Raw genomic sequence first — 25,486 nt, forward strand, 5'->3', positions numbered from 1 at the left:
GGTCAGAAATTGCACTTTTTGTTCTCCTGCTTTCTTACAGAAACACCATACCCCAGCCAATTTAACAAAAATTAGCTGCTATTTTTATTGCAGAAATCTTTTTTTGTTTTTACTTTTGCAGAAAAGATAGAAAGTACATACAGTACAGTATACTTGACCACAAAAACAAAACAAAAAAAAGCTCTTACAATGTAACCAATGAATGCAAGATAGGAAATGAAGAACAAAGGGGTAATGATTCTATCTGTTATATTGTATATTAGTAAGGATGATAAATGATCTCTTCAGGCAGACAGGCTGCTGAATTCTAAAATCTATTATGTTTCTGAACTGATGGGTTATTATCTTAGGACATGTTTCACACCAGGAGGCAACCCGTTCATAGAAATTCAAAACTAAAAGCTTATACATCTCACATTTCTGTTACTATATTAATACCTTCTAACAATAATTTCAAATAAAGTATTCCAAATCTGCCAATTATCTGTAACTTGGATTTCCATAAGAAATATATAAATATACATCTGCTGATTTCTGTTAAATTGTGATTATGAAAGTGGATTGGTATTGTGGAATAACTGCTTTAAAGGGGAGAACACATTAAATATGAGTGTGAAGTACTGGATATTTGTAAGTTTTTAATGACAGCACACTGTTAGATGTGTCTTAGTTCTAGTTTATAAACTGAATTATGGATATTGGTTAATTTATTTTTTAAATCCCTCTTCAATTTTAAAAATATTACTTCTCTATTCATAGGATTACAAATACATAGAATAGTTTAAATTGGACATTTTTTATAGTACAAAATAAACAGTAATTCAGTTTCTACATTGCTAAATTGTCTTCACTACTATATTGTTTCTGAGTATATCTGAAAACTTTAAAGTCTTATATGATTTGAAATTTTGCAGTGTTAAAGAACATTCCTTTTCTCATGAATCTGATATCTTTTAAGTTCCTCTCAGGTATGCCACTATCTTAAGAAGCATAATGAGCTTAATATATATGAAACAGCAATAGCTATATGAAAATTAGTGCTTAGGTCTGATTTCTTCTTTATATAGCCTCAACTGAGGCTAAATTTAAAAAAATGATTTGATTATGCTATTGATACTGTTGTAAGATTTTTAGGTGTTGCTTTAATCTTGATTTTAACTAGATGATACAGTATATTAATTTTTAATATTTTTGTGAGCTGTTTAGAATAGACATATTTTTGGATAAAAAAAAGTGTATATTTCAAATAAAGGAAGAAAACAGAAAAAAAAATACTATGATAGGCAATAAACTGACAAGTTCTTTTTTCTTTTAAACCAAATGCAATATTTACTTTAGATAAATATACACTTTTTAGATATTAGTACAGAATGGAATAGTTAATAGTGAACAGTGAGCTTAGAGATTCCTTCTTATGCACTGCACCTATAATTTTGATTTTTTAGGGTATTTATTACTATGGTTTTTAATATTTGTGTTTGATGTTTTTATATCTGTTGTTGTGAACAACCTTCCTTAGGTTATGTATTTCAGCCCTTTGATAGTACCTTTTTTTCTTGGATTGGGCTAAGGGGAGAACTCTTGGGTAGCAGAAGTAGAACTCTCTGGCTGGGACAGATTAAGATATGTTAGGAAGACCTATTCTCCCTGCCCATTAATATTACCTTTCTAAATATTTATACAGGTAGTCCTTGACTCATCAATCATTTAATGACTTTTTGAAGTTATGACAGCCCTCCCATAAGGTACTTACTGCCCAGTTCTGAAATTCTGATAGTGCCCCCCCCCCCATTCATATGACTGCATTTTGGGCACACCTGCATTTATAGTGATTTAGAGCATTCTGCAGTCACATGAACAAAATTACAATGTTTTTGCCAAAAGCCAATGTTTACTTCCATAGAGAACAATGGATTCGCTTACCAACCATAGTTTTAGCTTACACAAAAAAAGTAGTAAACAGGTCAGTCAGATAGCTGACCAACTTCACAATCATCATGACTTGTAACTATAATGGGCATACTCTATTACATTCACAAGTTGAGAACTTCCTGTATACTGTTCAAATGTATTTGCCTTTAATATATGGATGCAATTCTGTCTTTAAAAGATTAATATATTTTCTAGAGGTTCACTGGAAATCACACTTATAAAAAGATATACTACTTCAATAGATTTTTATGGTTTCCAAAGTTTTCAGAAGCAAGTTCTAGTTTTTCGTAATTGTCAGCTTGCTAATTAAATAATTCAGTGTCCTGAAATACTGCTCCACCATTATTTAAATACTTTTCTCCTTGCAAAAAAACTCCAAAGTCTACTCCAAAGAGCACTGAGAATTATCACAAATTGTCCCTTATACCCAATGCCAATATAATTGATTAATTATACCAATTAAGTGTTAATTGTTTGATAGAATATATTAAACTAAACAAAGAGAAAGGGAATTTCTAATAATGATTCATACAGTAATAAATTTGAAATGATTTATATAATTCCTGTCAAACTAAATTAAGTATTTTGATTCCTTCCTCTACAGACGGGGTGTCTGAAACTCTTTTCTGAAAGATATCTACCTATTATATTCTGGTGTCAGAAAGGAGCTGTGTTGCTTTTGTAATGAACAATGAAGGAACCTGGTTCTAGGTTTGTATTCCTTTATGAAATAATTCATGTAGCATTTTGGTCATTTTGCCTTTCAATTTTTAAATGGTAACATCTTCTAATGATACAGTAAGTCATAAAACCTTGGGATAAGTATAAGTATGAAACTACTAGTAATTTATTTCATAATCTCTGGTCATCATCATTATCATAATGTTATCAAGCAAGGTTGTCAAAAATTTTCAAAAGAGTATTTTGCAATGTAGTAAACATGGACAAGGCATGTCTCTTTAAAATTTTAAAGCAGCTGCCTGCTTTGCAAGTATTGTGCAGTGAGCTTCAGAAACCATCTTGGTTGTCTACGAGAGTGCATATGCCTGCACTAAGAAGTAAAATCAAAGGGCTGTGCAGAGACATGTATATAGGACAGCCAGAATTAACTTTAAAGCAGCTGCACTCAACCAGTTTGAAAATAATTCTTTGCCAAAATTTTGCCAAAATCAGCTGCTTTACCAATTCAAAATTGAGTACATAAAGTGAAGATTTAGGGTGGGCAGCTAAGCACAAAACTACAAGAAAGGCAGATTCCCTATACAAAGTTAAACTCAGGACATAAGCTGCTTCCTGCTGCTTTCTTAATGAAGTGCAAATAGCTCTTGATTATATCATGCCAGACAAACAAGATGATAGTATAATTATAAAAATGACAATTTTGTTTGAAACAGCACAGATTGTTCAAATGCTATTATTGCATATTTGATTTGAATCCTGTTTTTTTTATCCAATATAATGAAGCAAACAGAAAAGTTGAATTTTAAGGAAACACTTAAAACAAAACCAAAAAAAAAAAAGAGCATTCAGGAGGATACTTAGATAAATTATAACCAAAATAAGAATTTATAAACTGGATAGAGAACAAAAATAATAATTTCAAAATTAAAACTATGTTATGTGTTAATAAATATAGCGGGCTATTTCAGAAGTTGTGTTATATCTCAATATTTTGACAATTCCACCTATAAGGAAGCTAGTTTTCATTTTCTACACTAAATTTAGCAGTATTAATAATTAAACTTGTTTATTTTAAGGAAACCACTATTAAGATTAACAACAATTCCTTGGGATTGGATAATATAACACATTGCAACTGATAAAAATGGATATGAAAGCTTCTAATCTCCAAATAAGACTGGAACATGGGATTAGCATGAAAATTTAAAGATTTGCTCGGACTTGTTCCAATCTCACCCAAGTGAAATTCATAATTAATAAACTTTAATGGCCTCCTGTATTTATGTCCAGAGACTAGAAGGGAAAACTAGTAATTGTTTAATAACTTGCAGTCTACATTTGGAGAGCTTATAAAGCCGGCTTAAGACCAGAAATGTAACTCTAAACCATGATCTCAGATTCTGGTTATATTTTTCTGCTTTAAAAATAATTGTATTACTGGAGCAGATTCTGAGGATTCCTCATAGTAATACATAATAATAATAATAATAATAATAATAATAATAATAATAATAATAATAATAATAATAATAATAATAATAATACACTTGTAAGCAGATACTTTGTTTCAACTCAATTGAACAAACCAATACAGAAAATAAATGATTCCCTGGGGATTACATAAAAATAATTTCAACTTCAACTCTGAACAGGATTACAAAATAATTTGGCCAATGATCATTTTGAAAAGCCAAGTTTCCAATGCTTTCCTAAAACAGAGTATTGATGATTTAAACAATCTCTGGATAACTAGTATTTCATATAGCAAAAGCAGTGACCAAGAAGATACACTTATAGAAATCCATATGATGGCATTGTTTAACTGAAAGAACTCAGAACATGCCCACTCTATCATATTTTACAGATAGGTAGACACAATTGGAGGGAAGTTTCATAATAAGTAGGTCCAAAGCTATGTAAAAGAATATGCATGTTAATTAACACCTTGAATTACACTCAGAAGCCAACTAATAACTAATAACCAGTGGAACTCACAAGCCAGGTACGTCAACTGTTTGTAAATCCTATTTAACTCTATGCAGGTTATCCTCAAGTTATGACAGTAATGGAACCTGCCTTCCTACGGTGGGAAGTTGAGAATGTAAATCAACTACATCATTAATGAGCTCCCCATCCAAGCTCTTCCCTGCGCGGGTTGTTAAGTGCACAGGGATGACCCTAGTGCTTCAGCGATGACTCTGAGCCTCTCCCCATCCTGATATACACCATGCTCCATTTCCCACCTCTCGGGGTCCCCACAACCACTTGGGCCTCCTCCGTCCATCACAATCGCTCACTTATTTTGCAAAGATCTGCAGAGCTCAGGAGATGGGGAAAGGGAAGGAGAGCAGGCCTCTCTTGTTGGGCCATGTGGGAGAATTCCACAAGCATCATTTTTTTTGATCCAGCCACTTGTGCAGCCTAGCAACAAAGCAGCTGAGCAGCATGGTCAGGGAAACTTTTGTGCTTTACAAAGAAGTGTTTAATTTACCTTTTCCCTCTGCAAAGACTTTCCCAAGCCAGCCAATTTTGCAGAAGTTTGCCTGCATGGAGGGGAAAAGGCTGCTTTGCCCAGAGCTAGTTCAGATTTCAAGATGCAGAGGCTTCTTTGCACAAAGGGCTCACAGAGATGGATTAAATGTTTCTTTGCAAACCTTGGTATTTGAAATCTGAGCTAGCTCAGATTCGAAAAGAGCATGACTGGCTGGCTTGGGAAAGTCTGTGCAGAGGAGAAAGAGCTGCTTTGCTGGTAAATTAAACATTTCTTTGTAAAGCACAGGACTTTCTCTGATCATGCTGCTCAGCTGCTTTGTTACTAGGATGCATGAGTAGCTGCTTCGAAAAAGACACTGCCTGTGGAATTCTCCCACATGGCCCAGCAAGAGAGGCCTGCTTTTCTTCCCTTCCCCTACCTCCTGAGCTCTGTAGATCTTTGCAAGGTAAGTGAGCGATTATGAAGGTGGGAAGAAGTCCATAGGGAATCGGTTGGGGGCAAAGCAAGCCCAGTGACTTTGAGGATCCAGCAAGTTAAAGGGGAAATAGATAGGTAGCCATGCTGCAGCATCTCTGCGGATGGTCGTAAGGGCGAATGACCGGTGCAGATTTCATACCTTTGAAACAGGGTCATATGTGGGTCTTGGGGGGAGGTCTGTTTGAACAATCATTAAATGACCTGTCATACCTGAAGGACCTACATTAACTGCTTGTGTCAAATGCTAGGTCATATCACAACTTGTAATGCACACTGGATTACTGCTTTCCAGACTGAAATTCTGAAAGGCACATCACTGGTATTTCTTACCAATCTGAAAACAAGTCCAATTCAATCCACTATATTACAGTAAAATAAAAGATGAACAACACATCAGATTTAGTCATACTATGTCTAAAGTTTAAAAAGATCCATGACTATCTTGGGCAAAATTAAACCAAATTAATACTAATATTGCATTTGAGATAAAAGTATTTTTTTCAAACTCTTTTAAAAAGGATTAATCAATATTTTCCCCCTCTCTTTATTTTCCTTTAGGTAACATTTTAATTAAGTTAGTGAAATGCTTTTTAAATTCCAGCTAATTGTTGATTCTAGACAGAAATTTTACAATAAAAGGACACAAGAAAATAAGAAAATAAGACCCTAAAACACTCACAATAACTCTGCTTCTGCCTCCCAGTTTGCCTCCTTGCAGCAAACAGCCTGCTTTAGTTTCATTTTCAGCACAAGAAAAAAAAAATCTGCCTCCCAGCAATTTGCCTGCTTGTAGCAAGCAGCGGAGGTTCATGTGGCAATAGGCAATGGCAATCCCTGCAGCCTAAAACAGCTGAGGGTCGGGAGGCCGATCCAACCAACAATCAACTGCTTGTGCTAATCAGGCAGTGCTGATGCTGAAATGGCCTGTTTTGCTGTTTGTTGCTTGCTGCAAGGAGGTAAATTGCTGGGAGGCAGAGGCCAAAGGGTGGGGGCCGGTGGGTGGGCGAGGCTACATTCAGAGTATAAGATGTATCCAAATTTTCACCCTCTTTTAGGGGGAAAATGTGTGTCTTATACTCCGAAAAATACGGTATTTAAATTCTTCCCAAAACACACTCTTTTAAAACCTCAGAAAAACATTTTTCCCATTCTTTTAAGTATAAAAACCACCAATAGTAAAAACTGAACTTGGGATCTTAGATATAAATTGCAGCTTAATGAACCCAAACTTTCAGATGACCATGGCAATTAAATTTATCACACTTAACAAAGAGAGGACTGAAGCATGTATTCCCAGGACTCAAGCTTCAGGATCTTTATTTTCACTGAACAAATAACAGAAAAAACATATATTATTGGGCATGCCCATTCTGGTAATTATTTATTGTTCCCTTTATCCTGAAATATTTATGCTTGTTCTAGGATGGATTTTACTTTTTTGTGAACTCTTGTGAACTTTCAATCTTGTGAACTCTAGTATGTTCCCTCTGAGGCATTTCTCAAGCCGATCATTCTGGGAGGTGTTTCTCCAGGTGTGCCCAAATTTCTGCTAGTACACAGGCACCTGGGAGATTACAGCATCATGCTAAGCAGAATGTACCTTGGTTCTTGACTCCTTAGATTGGCTATTGGTTGAGTGCTTTGGTTGTTGAGCATGGGACCCTCAGATAGGAGCCCTCTCTAATGCCCTTTTTTAATCTGATTGCAGGCTGAAAGAAGGAATGGATTTTAATTTTTTTTAAAATATATTTTTATTTTACTCAGAACAAAGTTAAAATACAAAATAAAAAAAAAAAACTAAAAAAACCCCAAGAAGATATAACAGAAAAAAACCAGAAAATAGTTAGAACATTAAAAATCATGAAATGACACTTGGCTAAATGTAAAGTAGTGAGTATACAGCTTGTATAACAGTGTAAATGTGCTATCCCCTCAAAATAACACAACACACAGCCATTAATGTCTTAACTGCTGGCAACAAAAGTGAGTACATCCCTAAGTGATAATGTCCAAATGGGGCCCAAAGTGTCACTATTTATTTTACAGCACTGCCTTAACCCTCTTGGGCATAGAGTTCATCAGAACTTCAGAGGTTGCCACTGGAGTCCTCCATGACAATTTCAGGGAGCTGGTGGATGTTATAGGCCTTGCGCACCTCCACCCTCCCTTTCAGGATGCCCCACAGATGCTCAATAGGGTTTAGGTCTGGAGCAGGGGTGAAATGTAAAATTTGTTACTACCGGTTCTGTGGGCGTGGCTTGGTGGTGGTGGGTAATGTGACTGGATGGGCGTGGCCAACTTTTTTTTTTAACTTTTCAAAGCATTTTTTCTAATGCTTTGAAAAGCCTCTGCCGATCAGGCAACTCAGCTGGGATCGTCAGAGAGGCTTTTTAAAAAATGCTTTGAAAAGCCTCTGACGATCCTAGCTGAGCCGCGAGATCATCAGAGGCTTTTTTTTTTTTAACTTTTAAAAGCATTTTTTAAAACAGACAGGCTGACACACACACCCTCTTCAACCTCTGCAGCAATGCTGACAGCACTCATGTGTCTATTTCCCAAAGCCAACCTCTGGATACGATGCTGAGCACGGGCACTCAACTTCTTTGGTCGACCATGTTGAGGCCTGTTCTGAGTGGAACCTGTCCTGTTAAACCACTGTATGGTCTTAGCCATCGTGCTGCAGCTCAGTGTCAGGATCTTGGCAATATTCTTATAGCCTAGGTCATCTTTATGTAGAGCAATAATTCATTTTTTTCAGTTCCTCAGAGAGTTCATTGCCATGAGGTGCCATGTTGAACGTCCAGTGACCAGTATGAGAGAGTGAGAGCGATAGCACCAAATTTAACACACCTGCTTCCCCTTCACACCTGAGACCTTGTACAACTAATGAGTCACATGATTCATGGAGGGAAAACGGCTACTTTGGCCCCATTTGGACATTATCACTTAGGGGTGTACTCACTTTTGTTGCCACCAGTTTAGACAGTAATGGCTGTGTGTTGTGTTATTTTGAGAGGACTGCACATTTACACTGTAATACAAGCTGAATACTCACTACTTTACATTGTAGCCAAGTGTCATTTCTTCAGTGTTGTCACATGAAAAGATATACTTAAATATTTACAAAATGTGAGGGGGTGTACTCACTTCTGTGATATACTGTATACACACACACACACACACACACACACGTATGTATGCATGCATTCACGCACCTCTATATTTCAATCCAAGATTATAAGAAAAATTCAATAGAAATAAACTCCAGGTATTTTGCACATTCAAAAAATACAGAATCCAGTGGTTAAAGTCTAATATTTCTTCCCCCCCAAACGTTGCTGTGCTTTTCCATACATAAGGAACAGAGGTTATCCAGAATATAGCAAAAGGAAAAAAGAGAAAAAGCAATTAGAGTCTAGCAAGGGGTTGAAATAAATCAGCATGCAACTGCTGATCAACTTTTAAAGCAAAAAGCAAAATAAAACAGTAAAGTCAAAAAGTGAATATTAAAACTCAGGCATGCTTAGAAAACGAAACTTCTTGATAGGAAGATGGATATGCCCAATGATTTTTCAATTGCTTCCAGAGGGAATTGGAATCTTCAAGACTCTTTTTCCCCACTGGGTCCATGATTGTCCAAAAATCATCTTAGGTCACTCCTAAGCTCTCCCATTTAAAACCGGAGAGCAGCACTGCTAAAGAACCAGCTTTAACAGCAAAATCAGCAGATTGTTGGTAAGAGAAAAAACAAAATCTTATTGAGCAGCAGCCATCTTGAGAGAAGGGCAAGAAGGTAGGGATTTTACTGTTAAGTAGAGAAAAACAGATGCCGGATTTCTGTTGTATCTGTTTTCTTTCCTCTTTGGGGCTGTAGGCAAAGATTTCTTCTTATCGGATCTAATTATTTCTTCAGACAGCTTCTTTCCCAAGAAAGGCTTGCAAAGTTTGACTTTTGAGTGCAGATCATATCCCAACATCTTAGTCACAGTGCAACCACCTCCAGTATCAACTATTGGCAGTTTCGATTCTGGTCCATTTATTGGTGTTTTCTCTCAGGAATACTCACATCATATGTGCATTCACTTCATATCCGGGAGATAATATGTCCATATTTGAGAAGGAGGGACGAAATAGTTTACAGGCCTTATTCACAGAGTAGACACAATAGTGGATATTGAACACCTTTTCTCAGTTTTGGCTGTCACTGGTTCATCCTTGCATTCCATAACTAGCATTAGGTTGCTAGTTATGAGTTATCTATGTTGGCATTCATAACAGAATGCCATAACAGCATTGAAATCTGTGGGCAGCATAGTAGTGATTTTTGGGATCCTGTAGAGACACCAGCTGGGAATATTTTCATTCATTTAGCCATTGAACACCTTAACCGGGAGTGTCAAACTCATGGCCTGTGGACCGGATGAGACATGATGTGCTGGCCACGACCAACCCCAGTTTAGCGAAGGGGAAAAGTTGTGATACGTCACATGATGACGTGATGCTGCTAGTTTGACACCCCTGCCTTAGACAATTTATTCAACATGGAAAAAGTATTTAAAGTATACCAACAGCAGGAAGCTACTCAGGAGCTAAGCTACTTCCTGAAATGAAGTTAAAAAAAGATGGCAAAACAGTTTTGTGGCTTTCGTCCTAACATTATGTTTACCACTTTAAATTCATTTTGGTAAATAGGCAGCTCTAGAAGTTTAATTAATAAAATGTCATTAACTAAAACAGAACCAAATCTGTTGCGACAGCAATGGGGAGAATTAAAACGGTAATAAAGAAAAAAATCAAAAGGTTTAGGGGTTTCAGTATTTTAAAAAAACATAAATTATGTGTTCTGCCGCTATAGAACATTGCTGATAAGAGTTCAGTGATTTTACTTGGCTGCTCTATGGCAACAAATAGTGTTTTGTTTTGTTTTTTTCAGGTTTTCTTCTAAGTAATTATTCCTAGATTGGTTTATCCTTTCTTTTTTTTAAAAAAATAAAATAATTGGATAGGTTCATAGCTTGAGAAAAGCATGGGTAAATCCTTTAGCAAGTCTTTGATGGACTGTCAATATGAGTATGTTTGTTTTGTATGGCTTAATTGTAAACATTTGATTGTCTGATATGTTCCGAATGAGAATGGCAGCATCTACTTATTTTATTAATATGATTTGTGCCTTACCTTTCTTCTTATAAAACAATCAATGGATTTTCTGTATAAGCTGGTTCTTGAACTTCCATTGTAGCATGCCAAAATACATATATGATCAATGATATAGTGCTTTGTTTAGGACCATTATGTAAAGTAATTCTCTCACTTCTCTTTTTATTATTTTTCTTCTTCTCTTTCCTTCCCCGTGTTCAACAGTTGTTTTATAACATTTGCTTGATCAAGACTAGACTCCATACAACTTACAAGTGGATTGTGATAAAGCTTATGGGATAATAAACTGTTAGCCTTTAATGTCCCACAAATGTTTTGTTGCTGCAGTGCAATCAGGAAAAAGACCAAAAGAATGCCACCAAATACAAATCAAAGGACAAGAAATAATAAGAATCATATGCAAAATTTAAAAAGCAGAATGTATCTATGTTGCTAAAAGTTGCTCTATGAGGGAGATGGGCATTGTCTAGATTTGGTATATAAATAAAATAAATACATGCAAACTTCTCTAATAGAACCACCATCATCTTTCTGATCTAATTCTTATTTACCAAAGATGAAACATTATTGATGAAAATTAAGAGTTGTCTGATCATTAGACCAGCATATAAACTCAGTAAAAAAAAAAAAAAAATGAAGTAGAAATTACATACATCAAATTAATGACAATATAGTGACCTTAGAGGGAGTGGCCTGTGCTAAACCTTTGTGATAGGTAAGATCAAGAAACAAGCACAGCAGGGATTGCAGGAATTTATTGTTATCTTTATTGTTGTATGGTAGAATTTTGAAAATTAGTCAGGTTTTATCTCTGCTCTATCTTATGCTTTTCTCTTTCTCTGGATTGAATAATATTTTTGAATGCCCTTCCCCTTAATAGCTTGCTCCTTCTTTCATCATGCCCAAGATCAGGTCTGCACGCCTTCACAGCCCTAAAACTACCATGAAGTATTGGTTCATACAGTAAGCTAACCCCAAACTGAATATACTCCATGCTGGCTAGTGTTATGGGTTAACCCTATATATATGGGAAGAATTAAATTCAAATGTCAGCTTGGGACAAGGTGGTAGCACCAAATGTGGCTATGGTAAATTAAAATTCCAGCTGTGCTAACAGAACAAGGGAAGCACAAATTCCAGATTTCTAGTATGCTGAGCATAACTATAGTCTTAAAGGTCCTAAAGGATTACCTGCTTTCCAGTGGCACATTACTGCCAAGGACCCAGCTGTCCTGCAGCTGGACCGACTCGGGTGTGGTTTGCAGCTCGGCGGGCAAAGCAGCCGGCGGGGCCGGACTCTGGTTCCTCCTATTTGTCAGTGAGTTTCTGTTAAGGGAGGTGATAGATGGGTGATTCTGTGCTGAATGCTGCTTGTGAGAAGGTGGCAAAGGTTGCAGGGTCGACTGGCCTTGGTTATTTGGAGGTTGCTCTGAGAAGAAAGAAAATTAAAGTTTGTTATAGATCATCCTTATCTTTGCTAAAGCTAAAGCATAAACTAATAGCCCATTTTCTAAAATATTAGCATATATTCTATTAGTTGGTTTCAATTACATTCTTTAAAACTTTACCCTTAGTAGGCAAAGTTCTAATTAATATACAGCAGATGGTACAACTACTTCTGGCTTTAATTTATTTCAATTTTCAATGATTTATCGATATCTATACAGGAAATCACGACATATCCCCTAATCTGAATTTAGCTTTTTTTTAAAAAGCCAATTTTGAAATTAAACAGGCAATTTCAACTGAATATAATGTTTTTGTATATATCCCTATAATTATGTAATGAAGAGTCTTTTAAAAGAAAAAAAAACAAGCTTTATTTTACTGCAATAAATTATTGCAATTTTGCTGCTAAACAGCAGGAGATTATCCTAGTTTAGTGCCTTTCAAATCAGGCAGATCTGCACTATGATCTGCTAATAGATGCTAACTATCCTCTAGCAGAAGGTCACTCTGTGAAGCAGATGTTGCTTCATGGATATTTAACAGACTGAATCACATCTGATTACAACGTCAGAAGACTCATATACTTAATGACCGTTACATCCATTAGAACACATATAAAACAGATTTTCCAATTTCACACTATGTGATATAACTATGTTTCAAAGTGAATCACAGGTAATCAGAAAATCTTGCAATCACAACAATGGTATAAAGATGTTATCTCTCTCAACAATAAAAAATAATCCCAGGCAGGGTAACTAGCATTAGTTTTCAAAATGTCTTATAATCTATATTTAAGAGTTTTTTACCTTGTGTATATAACAGAAACACATGGCAGATATTATAGACCAGGTATGTTTCTGCCTTATGTATAAAAGGTTTTTTTTTCCTTATTATTTTATTATTTTTTATTATTATTTATTAGATTTCTATACCGCCCTACTCCCGAAGGACTCAGGGCGGTGCACAGCCAAACAATAAAAACACATACAATACAAAATTTAAAAAATAGAATAAAATCAAATTAAATAATTTTGGCCCCGACAAATTTAAAACCCCAAACTTTTAAAACCAATTTAAAATTGAATATATAAATACTAAAAAATATTTAAAATTTTAAAAATTATAGGTATCAAATTGATCCTCACTTAGTTGTTTTAGACTAACAAAAATGTAAAGTGGAAAATAAATATACAATTTAAGCATGACCAAAGTTAAAAATGTAAAACATTCTCAACCTTTTCTTGCAATTTGGCTTAGAAATATTTCAACAAAAGCATATGATGTGTATCAAGAATATGTTATTATTCAGGTAGCATACAATTAATCAGCTTTGCCCTTATCAACACCAGTGGGTGTTAGTGCATGTGATTAAAATCAGTATAGAAAGCTTTAGGGCTTCAGGATAATTTAAAAGACTAAAGCTCACAACAGCTTTTAAAAAGAATCTACTTAAAACTTTATCTGATTTAGATTAGAAGTTAATTATCAGTCAGTAGAGAATTAACTTTCATCATTATATGAAAATATATATAAAATGATCAGTTGCACAACAGGAAACCACATCTTACGTCTCTATATATAGAATACTAATTTTGCCTCCTGACTGAAGAGACTAATATTTTTGCTATGTGCTTATTCATACTTAACATGTCTGCTTTCTCAGTGCAGTTTTGCTTAGCAAAATCTTGGATATTTATACACTACCATTTTATAGTACAGTATCCCAGTATTTCAAGATCATATTCCCCCCACTCCTTTTAAGCAGTAAAAGCACCAGTTATACAAAGAGGTGAAAGTGAAATCATTTTACTCATTACTTTATTTAATGGGGAAGAGGGGGAGAGACAACTAAAGCTCCCTTTATGGCAACTGTAAATTCCCAGTGAAGAAAGGCAACAGCACAGTCCTATACTTCTCTGATTTTATATATTTATTTTTAATTGCTAATCAAACTTCCCTGCTGCCAATTCAGCAGGGTTTGCTTTGAAATAGGTCAGTGAGGAACTAAGCCTAGGGCTACTGTAAATTAAATCACAGTGAACAGTATTTTTATCGTATAGTTTAACAAAATGTAACTGTGCAAATTTTACCTCTACAAATTAATTAAAGAAGCCCAACTTTTTCCGGAGTTTGACAGGCCAGGAAAAAAAAGATAACTAAATTAAAAATCATTTGGGATTCTATTTGGGGAGATTCCACGTAAAGATCAGGCTATTTTAACTATAGAGATGTATTGTGGCTGCATTTTTGTGTGAAACATTTCTTTCAAATTATTTTCAAAGCATGTAAATTCCTAATAATTACCTTGACGTAATGCAAAATACACTATTTTCCTACAAAAATGAGCTCTCTGGTTTGTATGTTACTATTTGGCCAGATAAGAGTGCTTTTGAAAACTACAAGTGAGAGTCAGAGTGATTATTAGAGAAGAAAACGCAATAGGCCTTATACAATCAAGATATAATCATGCTGAAAAGCATCCAATAGTCTTGGCAATGGATCAATATTGATGCCTATTCTTTCTATAGAGGTCCTGCATATCGAATAGTTCCAGAACAGTGCTCCAGATCAGTGATCCTTTAACATGGGAAAGATTACACTGCACTAGCATCTATTTCTGCCAGATACATGTTGTCTTATTGTTGTGACTAATGTTACATTAGTGATCCAAGATTTTTATTTGAACACTTGAGTCTTCCAAGATAGAAATAATGGACCACAGGCAAAAACTATGTAAGCAGTTTTACACTTGAGTCTAAGGTGGTCAATTACTATATCTTTCATAACTGTGTGGCAGACAAATGTTCAGAAGGTGCAGTTTTTCCTGTCACATTGCTGCAATGATGGGGCAAGCCACAGCTGTCAAAACCTATTCTTTCCATATAGCTATTAGGGATGCTGGAGCGCCTTTCAAAGCCAAGTTTTGGCAGGTCTAATTGATACATGTGAAAGATTCTTTTCAATCTTAGTGAAATGTCAGTCAGTTGTTGAGTGATTCTGAAGCAGCTGTGGCCAACTGCATTCTAGGTGTTTGGCTGACAGTTCCATTTTGATGCTAAATAAAGGAAAAAAATATTCAGCTTAAATGGTTTCAAGACAACAGCTACAATGAATGATTAGAAAAAGGCACATATTCAACAAAATGAAGGATCATGGAAGCGAACAACTACATTAATCTAACTAGGGCAGGAAAAAATACATTATTTAGGCATTCAAAATATAAAATATATCATATATTTGCTACATACCAGTTAAAAGTAGTTCAGCAATCTCATTCAACCAAAGCTGAAGTATACATAGCAAATATATGTTCCACTGTATAAATTATCTTAGTAAGATAAAATCACAATTCTATGAAAACTGATGAGTTGATAATGCACTGATAAGCATAAGAAGTTGAGTGGAAGCACAGTAACAAACATAATGCTGGCAGACCACATACAATCCTACAATCTATATGCTGAATGGGGGTGGGGGATTTAAATTACATTAAGTCCTCAAAATCCATGACTGTCCACATAATGCATATACATACATATTATTTTTTGCTGTCACGAGCCAAGAATAATTAATCATAGTAATATGACTACCATGTATTTGCCAGCATCTATACCACAGCAAAGAAGAGTCTTCTTCATAATGTAGACTGTTAATGCTATGAATAGTGTAGTTGGGAAGTGTTGAAAATACTTCTAAATTGACAAGACTTCTACCAACTTTAGTAGTAAAACATGCAGGTCAAGCTTATTATATTACCAATGGATAAATCAAAATCACTTATCCATAGCAAACCTTCCTCCACTGATAACAACGCCTCAATTTTCATACCATGTACACATGACAATTGTTTTAGATCCAATATTATAGTGAAAAAATATGATACTCAGTATCTGAAAAGGACCGTAACATTTACTAGTTACAGTGATATGAACTGGTCATAAGTATACTAAATAGGCTTAGACATTTGTGGTAAATCATATAGACTGAAAAACAGAAGACTAATATAGAGTAGGGGGTGAGTGTTGTGCCTGCCAGTGGCCAGCAAAGCTGGCAGCAGATTCGGACAATAAGGAGGTTGGGGAGGAACGTGGGCCAGTCCTGGAGTCTGGGGAAGGCTTGGACGAGGGCTCTGCGTCGGAGGCAGAGAGGGGGCCAGGAGGGAGGCAGCAAATAACTACCAGATGGCACTGACATCAGTGAAGCAGAAGAACAGTGTGAGCCTGTTCCCAATGTGTGCGTGTGCAGAGCTGCCAGAAGGCAAGAACAATTAAGAAAAAAAAGAGCGAAAGGCTCTGCCGATCAGGGAACTCAGCTTGGATCCTTAGAGCATTTAAAAGAAAAAAACCCTTTTTTTCTTTTAAATGCCTTTGACGAGCCGCGCGATCATCAGAGGCTTTTTTTTTTAACTTTTAAAAGCATTTTTTCGGCCGAAATTGTAGAAAAAATGCTTTTAAAAGTAAAAAAAAAGCCTCTGATGATTGAATGTGCGGCTCAGGTGGGCATGGGGGGGGGGCGGGGATTTTTGCTACCGGTTCTCCGAACCACCCACCTCCATCGCTACTGGATCGGGCGATCCGGTCTGGACTGGGAGCATTTCACCCCTGTATCAAACCTATCAAACTCTTTTATTGTGATGCTGCCATATTTTTGATAGGTCAAAGAAAGACAAAATGGAGCTCAGGATGCAATTCAAATTTTATCTTCTAATTTTAAACATCAAGTTTGATGAGACATACAATTAGCACAATTTGAAAATGTGTGTAAACTTGGGAATGTCCCCAGAGTGTTACACTTTACACTATGAAGGAAACAAGCCTCCTTTATATTAGCATTAGAATTATCTAGCACTGCAGTTTAAATTCTGCAAACCTTCTTCCTTCCAATTACACTGCCATAGAAAGTTTTGCATATTGCATGAAAGGAAGATAAATGAATACATTTATATTCCATCTCACTATGTAACTTTAGTAAAAATATATTTTAGTTTTTAAAGAATAGCATTGTCTAATATTTTTAACATTTTATTTCATTTAAACTGTTGGGAAATTGAGAAACTTTTAAAAACCATACATTTTTAAGTGATAAAATGAAAGAGTTTTATTGGAAGAAAAGAAATTACATATTAGCTTCTTCCTATTTATTTATCATATAGGAGTGTTGAACAATATGGGTAATCCTTGCTTATCAATCACTTGTTCAGCGATTATCCAAGGTTACAATAATGCTGAAAAAATAACTTTACAATCAATTTATGAACTTTGCAGCATCCCCCAGCCATGTGATCACCGTTGCAGTTAGTACGCGTTGTCCTGTGTCTGACCTTTTTATTTTCTTCCTCACTTGAGAGAGGAGAGGAAGGGATTGGAAGAGAGCAAACAGGCACACAATGGAGAATAACCATTGAAAACCAGCAGCCATAAGCACACTAGGCAAACAGCTGGTGTATTCCCCATTCTGTTACACAGTCCCTCTTCTCCTTTCATCCCCCCTGGAAAAGAAGGTGCTCACAAAACTATTTCTGTAGGCAATCTTCTTTTGCCCCACCCCCCCCCCCCAGAGTGGAGAGATTGGAAAGGAAGATATTAGAGAGAGTAAGCAAGCAAACAGTGAGGAACACACCAGCTGTTTGCTGAGAAATGCCTATTCCCCATTGTGTGCCTACTTTTTGTCTTCCAATTCCTTCCACTCCAATGGATAGGTGGGTGGGTGGATGGATAGATATACACACACACATATACACAAACATTAATTCCGTTCTTGTTAATTATTAATTAGCACTGGGGTGAGCATTCCAAACAACAGGGGGAATGGGTAGGCAGCAAACAAAAGAAAACTGACTGTGAAACTGACTAACCAGGTGTCTTTGTAGCCAGAAAGTACAGTTGTGATCATGTGATTTCTCACTTAGTGACCACTTTGCTTAGTGACCAAGTTGCCAGTCCCAATTATGGTCTCTAAATGAGGATTATCTGTGCGTAATAAAAGTTACAAAATAAGATTGGAGAAGAAATAAAAACTAGTCAAAGGTGAAAAAATCCATCCCTTTTTCTTTTACTATATGCATATGAAAAGAAAAAAACTGCTAATGAGAAAGTAAAATATGGCTCCAATAATGTTTTGCTAAGTTTATGTTGACAATATGAAAGTAATCAGGATTTTACTGAATTCTAGGCATGCCTTAGTTAATAGCATTAGCTAGAAATAAAGAAAATCTAGTTATTGAGAAGCCAGATATGAAGCACAATTAACACCATTTAATCCAAGTTCTTGTATAAAAGCATTTCCTTTTCAATGTTTCAAAATCATGAGTATAAAGTCACAATTACGAATTACATTTAATTGAGTCTCTTCACAAGCTTTATTTTGGAAAACAGCAAAAAAAAAAAAAATAGCAATTTGCAAAAAGATGATGTGGACCAGTGGTGAAATCCACTGAAGTCTGCTACTGGTTCTGTGAGTCTGCTACCAAGTGCGTGCCTAGTGTGCACATGCGAGCCTGAGGCGCGCCTGCGCAGCGCTAAAAAGTAATATTTTAAAGCCAAGCCTGCAAAGGTAAGTAGAACAGCGAGGGGGGTGGTGGAAATCAGCTGTGCCATGTGATTTAGATTACCTAGAAAGCAGGAAAACCAACAATTCTAGCTAATATAAATCGTGCGTCACAGCTGATCATCGCCCAGCTGATCGTCGGAAATACTGATTTGTCTGAACCAGTAGCATTTTTTACTACCGATTTGGGAAAACCGGTCCAAACTAGTAGCATCTCACCCCTGATGTGGACTCTGGGACCCATTGTAAATATGAGCCAGTTGCCAAGCACCTGAATTGCAACCATGTGACCATGTGTGTCTATGTATGTGTGTTTTTTTTAAATTAAACATTTGTTTCAATTAAAATCAGTTAGTTTGTGTGTGTTTTATGAGTAAAGCCTGACAGGATGAAGCAATGTACTTGGTAATTTAACTAGGCATGTGCATGGAGCAAGGAAGGACTCATGTTTTGAGATCTAGGCAAAACCGTTTGATTTGTAACATTTTGTTGAAAAATTGAAATATCCTGAATGACTCAAGTATTTTATATTCTACATAAATCAAATCTAAATAAAAAATTCAGCTGTTCCAGATAATGGTCCCTTGTTCCTCCCACTTTTATCTCAGATCTATAAAAATAGGAAATTTAATGTGGTATTTAATGTGGAAAAAAAATTTTTTTTTTACTAAGATTCAGTGAAAGAGGATGAAAGTCTCAGCAATTGGATTATTTTCTTCCTTTATGGTTCAATTTATTTTTCAGATTCCTAAAATAGAGACCTTGTCAATCTCTTACTCAGGGTTCCTATATGAACTGCTGAGAATCCTTATAATGGAAGAATATCCAGATAGTTATAATATGAACCTATTTCTACTTTTAAAGATACATTTAAACCATGTTGGCTGCTACTTACCATACAATAGGTAAATTAAGGCAGCAGAGTACCACTTTAGCAGTTTTCATAAGAAGCACAAAAAGTCAGAGGAAAATCTGAGTCTATGTTGATGATACCTACATATGTGCTTAAGAACTGATATCAAAATACACCTGTTCTTCCTTTTCCTGTTTGTGACTTGCTATGTAAAAGCAATCTAGCAAAGATCTTCAAAATTTTTCAAAATGTAGAAAGTAGTCCTCTGTAGTATCATCCTTGGGACTATAGTAAGCTTTTTTGGTGCCATCATTAGCAGTCAGATTCTTCTCTTAACAGAATAACAGAGTTGGAAGGGAATTTGGAGGTCTTCTAGTCCAACCACCTGCTCAGGCAGGAACCCCTATACCAGGGGTGTCAAACTTGCGGTCTGTGGGCCGGTTGTGTCACGTGCTGGCCCCGCCCCCGCCTGGTTTAGCGAAGGGGGGAAAGTCCCAATACGTCATGTGACACTGCCATGATGATGCGGGTTTGACACCCCTGCCCTATACCATTCAGACAAATGATTGTCCAATCTCTTCTTAATCTCCAGTTCAGGGATAGCTAACATTGCAGACTAGACTGACTGGGCAAACATCAAATACAATAATCTCCTCAGTTTATGCAGAAAAATTGATTCCTTCCCTCAACTTCATCTACTATGAAGTTGTCTGAGGCAGCCATTAGATAAATGTAGCTTATAGTCTATTGGCAGTAGTTCACATCTCATTGCATTCTTCTCTTCAGCAAAGAACAGACTACAGTAGTTTTCAGTCTCTGAACATATGCTTAAATGATAGCTGTTTTCTCTTCAACACCTTTATGCTTGGCCTTGGGAATGAGGAAAGAGTATGTGAACAGTTAAAAGAGAGCTTTCTCCCAAAATAGGCTAGTACTGCAGAAGTAGAAAGCATGACAAAAAATTCAACAAAACTTCTCTTGATTTTGTTTGGAATAAGATGAGCCAACAGAAACTCTGACAGGCTTTTAAAATTTTGGTATTCAACTCCACAGTCATAAAGAACATTGTGGAATCTCTGCCCTGCTTGTTTTTTGACCTTGCCTACCTTGAAGGGCTGACAATCCCATCTGCTCATCATCACAATCCAGTCATTTTTTTGGGGGGGTGCCTTTGAGTCAGTCTTTACTACTGGAGACTGCCTTTTTGCAGTTTTCCTGGCAATATTTTGGAAGTGGTTTGCCACTGCTTGCTTCCAGGAGCCAAGAGAAATGACGGCTCAAAGTCACCCAGCTGACTTTGTGCTTAAGGCAGGAACTAACAGTGGTTGGCCAGTTTCTAGCCTGGCACTTTAGTCACTACACCTAACTGGCTCTCTATGGGGTTTACTTTTAAGGTATATCTTAACAATGCAAATTTAATTAATGCTATGAAATCCTGTGTTTAAGAAAGGAATACACAAAAGAAAGAGAAGGAAAATACTTGTGATTTCTATTAAATAGAAACAAAATAACATATTTGTTTTACAAGTTCAAAAAATGTAACAGATCTGACTTACTGAGAAGACAAGCAAATAAGTAAGTAAGGCAGTACAGGTACTCCTTGACTTATCACAGTTCATTTAGTGACAGTTCGAAGTTACAACACTGAAAAAGTGACATGACCATTTTTCATACTTATGACTGTTCAGCATCCTATGGCCACGTGATTTATATGTGGATGCTTGACAACTAACTCACATTTATGACAGTTGCAATGTCCCAGTGTTAAATGATCACCTTTTGCAACCTTCTGACAATCAAAGTCAATGGGGAAACCAGATTCACTTAACAACCATGTTACTAATTTAACAACCGCAGTGATTCAGTTAAAAAATGTGGCAAGAAAATGGGGCAAAATTCACTTAATAATAATAATAATAATGATAATAATAATTTTATTTCTATACCGCCCTTCTCCCGAAGGACTCAGGGCGGTGTACAGCCTATTTAAAAACACAGACAAAACAATGATATAAAATTTAAAATAATTAAATAAGTGGCTCAAATTTAAAACCCAATAAATTTAAATACCCCAATTTAAAACTATTGTGTTGATAGTCCGGCCTGGCGGAACAACAGGGTCTTCAATGCGCAGCAAAACACCCGGAGGTCGGAGATCTTACGAATTTCCGGGGGCAGTTCATTCCACAGGGCTGGGGCTCCCACAGAGAAGGCCCTCCCCCTGGGCGTCGCCAGCTGACATAACTTGGCTGATGGCACCCTGAGGAGGCCCTCTCTGTGGGAACGAAATGGTCGGTGGGAGGCTATTGGTGGCAGAAGACGGTCTCGGAGGTCCCCGGGTCCTATGCCATGGAGCGCTTTAAAGGTGGTAACCAACACCTTGAATCGCACCCGGAAGACCTCCGGGAGCCAGTGCAGCTCGCGCAGGAGGGGTGTCACATGGGCATAACGGGTTGCGCCCATAACCACCCGCGCGGCCGCATTCTGGACCAGCTGGAGCCTCCGAGTGCTCTTCAAGGGGAGCCCCATGTAGAGAGCATTACAATAGTCCAACCGGGAGGTGACAAGGGCATGAGTGACCGTGCGCAAGGCGTCCCGGTCCAGAAAGGGCTGCAACTGGCGAATCAGGTGAGCCTGATAAAAGGCCCCCCTGGCCACGGCCGTCATGTGCTCTTCTAAAGACAGCCGTGCGTCCAGGAGGACACCCAGATTGCGAGCCCTCTCTGTGGGGGGCAAAGATTCACCCCCAATAGTCAGCGATGGCACCTGCTGACTATATCGGGGCGCCGGAAGCCACAGCCACTCGGTCTTGGAGGGGTTGAGTCTGAGCCTGTTCCTCCCCATCCAGACCCGCACGGCCTCCAGGCAGCGGGACATCACATCAAGGGCATCGTTGGGGTGGTCTGGGCTGGAGATGTACAGCTGAGTATCGTCAGTGTACAGATGACACTTCACCCCAAAACCACGGATGATCTCACCCAGCGGCTTCACATAAATGTTGAACAGGAGGGGCGAGAGGACCGACCCTTGCGGCACTCCCCATGCGAGACGCCTCGAGGTCGACCTCTGCCCCCCTGCCAACACGAACTGCGAGCGGTCGGAGAGGAAGGAGAACCACCGCAAAACGGTGCCCCCTATTCCTAACCCCCTCAACCGCTGCAGCATGATACCATGGTCGATGGTATCAAAAGCCGCTGAGAGGTCTAACAGGACCAGGACAGAGGAACAACCCCTGTCCCAAGCCCTCCAGAGATCATCCACCAACGCAACCAATGCCATTTCTGTGCTATACCCCCGCCTGAAGCCCGACTGGTACGGGTCTAGATAGATAGCTTCATCCAGGTGCCGGGGAAGTTGTCGTGCCACCACACTCTCAACAACCTTCGCCACAAAACGAAGGTTGGAGACTGGACGATAGTTGGCTAATTCAGCCGGGTCCAGGGAAGGCTTCTTGAGGAGGGGCCTCACTACTGCCTCTTTCAACTTAACAAATTTCTTACTTAGCAACATAAATTTTGGGTTCAATTGTGGTCGTAAGTTGAGGACTACCTGTATAAAGTAGAACTCATCTAGTTTTGCTGCTTTATGAGCTTATATGAGAATATTCTAGAAGGTCTACTGAAATTAATGCAAATTCTGTATAACAAGCAATGCAGATTGACAGAGAGTTATCTAAAAGAGCAGATTCATATTTTAAACTAGTCATAATCGTCTACAGATTCTATATTACCTTGCTAGGCAAATGCTATTGTGTACTTATCACTTGTAAAATCTACCTTACATTTAAGCAATTATGCATATCAGAATTATACTTAAAATTAGCTTCTAGTTATATTAAGGCGGTTAATAATTACCTATCATGAATTTAAAAGTCCAGCTACATAAAGAATGATATTCAGAAGTAAACTGTGCTTTCAGTTTGCCCTTCTCAAAGTTATGTGCATTCTATAACAGTTTAGGAATGAGCATAGTAAATTGATAATTTCTGTACTTTCCATTTTCTCCAAGTCTGTTCAGCAATATTTTAAAAAAATCAAGTTTCAACAGGAAACATTCTCAGACATTTTGCACAAATTGCTTCTTCTTTTTGCTCTTCTTGCAGAGGACAAGAAAAAGGAATTAATTCTTCTTTCACTTCTAGAGTGACAGAAGTATTTAATCTTGAATACTTAAGAAAAAAAGCAGAATAAACCATGAGGGCTTTAGGAAGAAAATCTTCCTATTTTACAGCAATAGTATATTTTCAGATCATTTAGATATATGCAGGCTTTAAATATTCACAAGGAAATTCTCTATAGAAACAAAGGAGGGGAGTAAAAATTGACTTGATACTTATTGAAATGATCACAGTAAATGTACAAGCTCAAACTAGCGCAAAGATTTTTAGGGAGTCTCTTAAACAAAATCTCTTTTCCAAAAATCCATACCACCTTTTTCAGTCAACCAAATTTAGCTGCGGCAGAACAATTTTCCTTGGCACACCGGGCATTCTTGCTTGTTAAGATCAAAGAGTTTCATGCCCATGCTCCTGGCTTACTGGTAAGTGAGCCATAATTTATCTTATCTTTTAAAACAAGCTACGCATGAAACAATAGAGTGCCTGTAATAGGAGATTATAATTGGTAGTTGACAGGTTCAGTCTATACTCACCTGGCTTCTAAATTTGTCTGATCTTGAAAGAGAAAGATCTGAACAAATAAGCAGGAGGAATTTTCAATTCAATCTCTCCTGAACTAAATATGCTTTTTAAAGTACAAGATGAGATATGAGAATAAAAAGGATCAATCTGCTCTTTCTACCTAATTTTGTTGTGGAAGAGAAGCAATTAGATTTAGAAAAAGAGTATGAATAGACATTGATCAGGTTATAGTATTCTATATTTAAATATTTTAGCTATTAGCTAAAGAAATCACCAGCTTTTCATACCCAGGGATTAAAGTCAAGGGATATCTTAAACAATATGGATTTACAGATAACAGCTTGTTCACTTCTTAGCACTTCCCTCTACATTACATGCATATATGTAAATTCTATGTTCCAGTTATCCCATCTTGGTCCTCTTTCCAATCAATAAAAACACTTGAAAAAAAAGCCTGAAATATACTGATTGTCGTTTAACTTCAAAACATTCCTCCATTGCAGTTTAGTATCAGGAAGAAATCCTGCTAAAAGAAATATTATTTATAGTATTTTCACTTGTTTTTCTTATCTGGGAATCATTGTTTTTTATATCTACTTAGGCATCATCTATCTAAAAGCAACACTACAGATGGAACAATCTCCCCCAAAGACTATTTAGCCAAGATATTATGAAGACCACTCAATTCAGAACTAATAAATCATCAGTGTTTATGAAAATTTGGCTTGCTGTGAACCCAAACAAAATAGAGGTTATTTTCTTGACACAAGGGCTACTAGGCTAAAATGCAAGGATCACATATGCTCTGATTACCATGCTGCAGCATTAGTATCTGGAAAAATAATAACTTAAGAGTATAAATGTACAATATGCATGCATTAGTACCTAGTATGAGTTTATTCTATTTTCAAATAATTTGAGTTACAAATAGAATAAAAACTAATCCAAACAACAAATTTTATAGAATTACAAATAAAAAAAAAATAAAAAAGCATAGAAAAAGAAAGGAAAAAAATAATTTCCCCCTGCATCTCAACAAGTAAAACAATTTAAATAAGTTATCACTATCTGTTAATACAACATATAGTCCTTTTACCTTATAACTAATCTCTTAACTAGAAAATAAATTCAAAATCCTTCTAGTTCGTTCTTTGTCAGCAAAAATCCAGTAAAGGAAAACAGATATAATTAATTTTCTTCACTAAATAAGCCAACCCTGTATTCCTTCCCTGAATTTTCAACAATTTTAATATTT

General features: G+C 36.7%; 1 protein-coding gene and 1 long non-coding RNA gene across 30 annotated transcripts in view; one reads left to right on the top strand and one right to left on the bottom strand.

The window, feature by feature from the left end:
- The window catches only part of TENM3 (teneurin transmembrane protein 3), a 1,586,501-nt gene that overhangs the window by 164,314 nt on the left and 1,396,701 nt on the right, over positions 1-25,486 (bottom strand). For all 29 annotated transcript variants that reach the window (XM_087874734.1, XM_087874727.1, XM_087874726.1 and 26 more), the window contains one exon: positions 11,933-12,170. In XM_087874734.1, coding sequence (XP_087730860.1) covers positions 11,933-12,170 — 238 coding nt within the window. The remainder of the gene's footprint in view (positions 1-11,932; positions 12,171-25,486) is intronic.
- Positions 5,238-25,486, top strand: part of LOC148112615 (uncharacterized) — a 28,705-nt gene continuing 8,456 nt past the window's right edge. Inside the window, exon 1 of the long non-coding RNA XR_015729120.1 lies at positions 5,238-5,552. This is a non-coding gene — a long non-coding RNA (uncharacterized LOC148112615). The remainder of the gene's footprint in view (positions 5,553-25,486) is intronic.

Source organism: Pantherophis guttatus, chromosome 8 (assembly GCF_059756535.1).
Source record: "Pantherophis guttatus breed Tessera chromosome 8, ASM5975653v1, whole genome shotgun sequence".
Lineage (NCBI taxonomy): Eukaryota > Metazoa > Chordata > Lepidosauria > Squamata > Colubridae > Pantherophis > Pantherophis guttatus.